This window comes from Cucumis sativus, chloroplast (assembly GCF_000004075.3).
Source record: "Cucumis sativus chloroplast, complete genome".
In the NCBI taxonomy this organism is placed as follows: Eukaryota; Viridiplantae; Streptophyta; class Magnoliopsida; order Cucurbitales; family Cucurbitaceae; genus Cucumis; species Cucumis sativus.
The window spans coordinates 27,501-32,500 of record NC_007144.1 but is presented as its reverse complement, the minus strand read 5'-3'; the positions used below and the strand labels follow the sequence as shown (position 1 = coordinate 32,500).

The window sequence follows — 5,000 nt, the reverse complement described above, 5'->3', positions numbered from 1 at the left end:
CGGCCCAATAATTCGCGTATCCACCATAAAATGATATAACCTATTTGTCCTTCTACAGAAATGCTTGACTTGATATGAAAGAATAAAAAAAACTCTTTTTTTATTCATTGACAGATTGAGATTGATTATCAATCAATTTTACAATAACAAAAAAATAAATATTAATCCATGCTTCTCACACTAAAGTCCATGTCTCCGCGCATATAAATCTATTACTCTATTACTCGCGTCTCTGTCTGGTAGAATATGACAATTCGAATAAAAAATCTACATAGAAAGGTTTGAAGGAAATTAAATCAACAACATATGTTGTACACTTTATTTCCCTGGGATTGTAGTTCAATTGGTCAGAGCACCGCCCTGTCAAGGCGGAAGCTGCGGGTTCGAGCCCCGTCAGTCCCGATGGATCCAAATCCAATAAAAAAAAATACTTAATCTCTTCCCTTCCTGTGAAAGAGAGAACAAATAACATAACGTAATTTTATTCCAAACGGGATCTCTCTGATTTTTTTCCACATTTTTCAACAAAAAAATATGGGAATTTTTATTTCTTCAACGAGTACTAATTGATGGGAGAAAGACATATGTGCCATATGTGAATTACTACAATTATTGGTAGCATCATATTCAGGATTCGAAGGCGTACTGGGTCTAGTTGATTACGCCCGATTTTTCTAATGAAATAGAGTACTATACGTTTCCGGAAAGCACATACATAAAGGGAATTTGGACCGATACAAAATAAAGTTTACATAGTAAACTTTGATCTAATTTTTCGTCTTAAAGCAAAATATATCCGTTCTGGCTCCGATTTTTTGTAACCTCAATTAGTAAATTCAATTACTAATTTGAAATAATCCATCTTATTCAAATTTCACACTTAACTTTTGATATATACGTCCCACTACTAATTCAAGGAAAGAGGATATTCATACAAACAAGGATCCCATCTATCTCTCTTAGTGAGGTAATTAAGAATTTTTGAAAGTTTAAGTTTCGTTTTTATTTCTTTTTTTTAAGAAGATTTCATAAGTACAAAAAAAGGAAGGAGTTTAGTTCGAACCTACCTCTTTTTCCTTTTTTGAATTTCACTACTATTCTTTGCTTGAGTTTGTTTATAAACAATGTAAGGGTAAAGGTAGTCTGATGAGACTTCATCAGATGATTGCATTGAATAAGAGGGCGGTAGATTATAGAAAAGGAAGAATGCAAAAAATTATAAATAAAAAAAGTAACGAAATTCTTGATTGCATCAGGAATCCCATTTTGTTTAAATTCGGTATGGATAAAAGATCTTCCTATGTTATACTATTCAATTCTCGACGATGAATCGATTTGATAGCTCCGATATTGTTATTCATGATATTTTAATACGATTCGATATCATCGAGATACAATGCATCCCATTGAATTTACAAGCGAAACATTTATCATCTCTATGGGATTAAATCCCGAGTTATTGCGAATAAAAAATGAAACGATGATATTATGGAAGTAAATATTCTCGCATTTATTGCTACTGCACTGTTCATTCTAGTTCCGACCGCCTTTTTACTTATAATATACGTAAAAACAATCAGTCAAAGTGATTAATTTGAATTAACCTTGCCGTTTTAGTTCTTATCAATGATTGAAGATAAGAAAAATGAAAAGCATTAAAATTTCGCGTCTTAAATGAAATTGGCGGACTAGAATTATCAGTAGTCTACGAGAGAAGTATTCTATGAGATCCGATAGTATGGTAGAAAGAAATATATGAATCCTTCTACCATACTATCTATTATTGTTATTGAAGTGTATAAAATTGTACTCTATAAAAATAGAGGTTGAATATTGATCAATTTGAATATAGATGAATATACAATATATATCTTTCTATTTATATATAGATATCATATCAATTACATATATGTAATATTAATCTAATATACATAGTGGCCCAATTCTATTTCTTTGCTTCATAATTCATGTTGATTGCAATGAATCTGAAATCAAATAATCGAAAGGCCACTAATCTTTTTTTAGCATTCGAAAGAAGTAATTGATTGAGCAGTTGACAGATGATCCAGGAGTTCGGTTCCATGGGAACTTTTTATCTTCGGATTTCGAAAAGAATTAGCAAACCCCATCGTTATTTAACGTTTGAAGCATGATATGAAATGAGTTCCCTAAAACAAGAAAAAATCCTATTTTGAAAATAACTAAAATACTAATAATAATAAATAAAAGAAGTGGTAAGCACGTAATATGTGGGGTGGCTACCCCGAGGTACTATCTTATTATGAGGTAGTATATTATTATGCGTAGTATCTCATTGGACAACCACTAATGTTCTTTCGTGTCGAAAGTATGGATCCACTTAAAAACTTATAATCCGAACTCTTTTTTTTTTACTGTTCAAAATAAAAGAAAAAAAGTTTTGCAGAATGATCTATAAAATAAACCAAAAACAATACAGTTTTTTTTTTTCAATTAGTAGTACTTTTAGAGTCCACTTCTTCCCCATACTACGAGGGAAAGAGAAAATGTAAAGACTACCATTAAAGCAGCCCAAGCGAGACTTACCATATCCATGTGAATTATGTCCCCTATCTCTATGAATATAAAAGAATTATTCCATTATTGCTCACTAATAATTATTATTCACTAATAATAGTGGAATCACTAGCGCATAGTCAAAAAGAGATTCGGGCACAACACCATTGATGAAACAATACAAAAAATCGAATTATCCCAAGTTATTATATGATTTCTAGTATAATCGAAAAAGTTCAGTACAAATAAATAAACGAGGCAGAAAAACTCTTGGAAGTATCAAAGGAATGTTAGTAACATGTAGGAATAATAAGACCTAGTCTTTCTTTTGTTGTCCTGCATTTCATTACATTAAGTAAAAAGTCTCAAAATAGAGAATCAAGATAGTATCTATCACATAACCCTACTATTATTCCTTTCTCATTTGATCTAATCTTTACTGTCCCCCGATTGTTTCATAGAGACAATCGGAAGATGGGATGGCCTATTACATGTGTGGTTAGAGCTTATCGAAAAGAAATAAGTTCCTTTTTTTTAAGATTAAAATAAAAAAAAAAGACAATTATCCATTCAATATAATATTGATTGAATGCTCGAGTACTCAGATACTTTCATGAGTCCGTATATAAAGTATCTTCCTCCTTTCCGTAACGAAAAATGAAATTCTATTCCCTAATTCAAGACCCAATGAGTAGACACTACATTAGTAGTAGTAGTCGAAGGGCTATCATCTCAAGATTTAACGATTATTTTTCATTACTCTACTAAATTCTGGAAACGAAACCTATACGCAAGGATTTATAACGTTTTAGAGAACCCCAACGATGCTTAGAATCAAGCAAATCTAAAGAGGCTTTTCTTCTGCTGGAAAAAAAAATGATAAAGTTATATCAATATCAGCAAAACAGAAGAAGGTATTTTGATTCTTTTGTTTGTTGATGAGGCGACACCCGGATTTGAACTGGGGAAAAAGGGATTTGCAGTCCCCCGCCTTACCGCTCGGCCATGTCGCCAAAACGATACAAAATATTGGATTTTCTCTATCTCTTAGATAGATAGTATCTTACAACACACAATATCTAAAACTAAAAACCGCAAAACTTTGCTTTTTCTATTCAAAGAAAAAAAAAATGTGGATTTTCACTCACAAAAGAAAAAATTCAGGACAAATGGGAACCGTTAACTTTAACTATTGACTGTGAATTCATAAACGATTCTTGGATTGAAATTGCAAATTCGGTTTCCCTAATGATATAAGAAAACAATCCCAAAATGGATACCTTACCTAAATAAATAAAAATTGATAGATAACTAATCATTACTAATCCATCCGTATTGATTCGTTTCCATACCCATAAAAAAATCCTTATTAATGAAAATTTTAATAGCGATTATGAGGATATGTAAACCCCAGAACATAAACGATTACTATTATCTAAATCTAATTGGTTATCTTATATATATATAATATAAGATGTTTATAGGAAATGTTCGGAATTCCGTTTTTACAATTTTTTTTTTCATTATCATTAAATAGAAAATAGAAATTTTTGATAGAGTACGACATGTGATGTCCCCCATAGAACTGTAATAAAGGAGGCGATATATATAACTAACTATATATATCTGCACATCTTTATTAATAAATACAAGTCCTTATACATACTTCAATCGGATTCTACGAATCCTACTAAAAAAAAATATAGGTATAGGTAAAATATCTCTCTTGTATGCGAATTTTTTTTAACAGTGAAATCTACGAAAAAGTTCCATGTTGTTAAATAAAAAAAAATTCTATATTGTTTCTGCAGATCAAATCCTGAATCTATTTATAGTACCCAATCGGATTGGAATACCATAATAATGGTAGAAATTGACTCACTTTTGTTTTGATATAGATATTTTATACAAAACTCCAGAATTCTAAATAGAATTTACCAATTCATTTGGAGTTGTTGCAAATTCCAATTTCATTTGAGTATCAAAGTCTCTTTATTCCTACGTTCATATGTATTTCATGCATTACATCTATTACACCTATGAAGTTAGGTAAAATTTCATGTGATTCAGTAAACATAATATAAATTCCATCATTGCTAGATCGATCCATTTTATGATGAATAAGCAAATAATGGGATTTTTTTTATAAATGGGAAATAAATAAAATGCTTGGGGGTGGAAATGAGAGAATGTCTACAATACCTGCGTTTAATCAGATACAATTTGAAGGGTTTTGTAGGTTCATTGATCATGGCTTAACAGAAGAACTTTCTAAGTTTCCAAAAATTGAAGATACAGATCAAGAAATTGAATTTCAATTATTTGTGGAAACATATAAATTGGTAGAACCATTGATAAAAGAACGAGATGCTGTATATGAATCACTCACATATTCTTCTGAATTATACGTATCCGCAGGATTAATTTGGAAAACCCGTAGGGATATGCAAGAACAAACAATTTTT

At 30.7% G+C, this 5,000-nt stretch overlaps 3 protein-coding genes and 3 non-coding genes across 6 annotated transcripts in view; 4 read left to right on the top strand and 2 right to left on the bottom strand. All coding sequences in view use genetic code 11, as the record gives it.

The window, feature by feature from the left end:
* The window catches only part of trnY (tRNA-Tyr (GUA)), an 84-nt gene extending 77 nt beyond the window's left edge, over positions 1-7 (top strand). The window contains exon 1 of the tRNA in view: positions 1-7. This exon is cut by the window's left edge and continues 77 nt beyond it. This is a non-coding gene — a tRNA (tRNA-Tyr).
* A 321-nt stretch (positions 8-328) lies between these two features.
* Positions 329-402, top strand: trnD (tRNA-Asp (GUC)). The gene has a single exon. It is a non-coding gene; the product is annotated as a tRNA-Asp (tRNA).
* Positions 403-1,488: 1,086 nt separating this feature from the next.
* Positions 1,489-1,593, top strand: psbM (photosystem II protein M). The gene has a single exon. It carries the CDS (start codon positions 1,489-1,491, stop codon positions 1,591-1,593), a length of 105 nt encoding a protein of 34 aa, YP_247593.1.
* An 891-nt stretch (positions 1,594-2,484) lies between these two features.
* On the bottom strand, positions 2,485-2,574 carry petN (cytochrome b6/f complex subunit VIII). The gene has a single exon. It carries the CDS (start codon positions 2,572-2,574, stop codon positions 2,485-2,487), a length of 90 nt encoding a protein of 29 aa, YP_247592.1.
* Positions 2,575-3,473: 899 nt separating this feature from the next.
* trnC (tRNA-Cys (GCA)) lies at positions 3,474-3,545 on the bottom strand. Its single transcript has one exon. It is a non-coding gene; the product is annotated as a tRNA-Cys (tRNA).
* Positions 3,546-4,700: 1,155 nt separating this feature from the next.
* The window catches only part of rpoB (RNA polymerase beta subunit), a 3,216-nt gene continuing 2,916 nt past the window's right edge, over positions 4,701-5,000 (top strand). The window contains exon 1 of the mRNA in view: positions 4,701-5,000. This exon is cut by the window's right edge and continues 2,916 nt beyond it. Within this exon, the coding sequence (YP_247591.1) occupies positions 4,701-5,000 (300 nt within the window).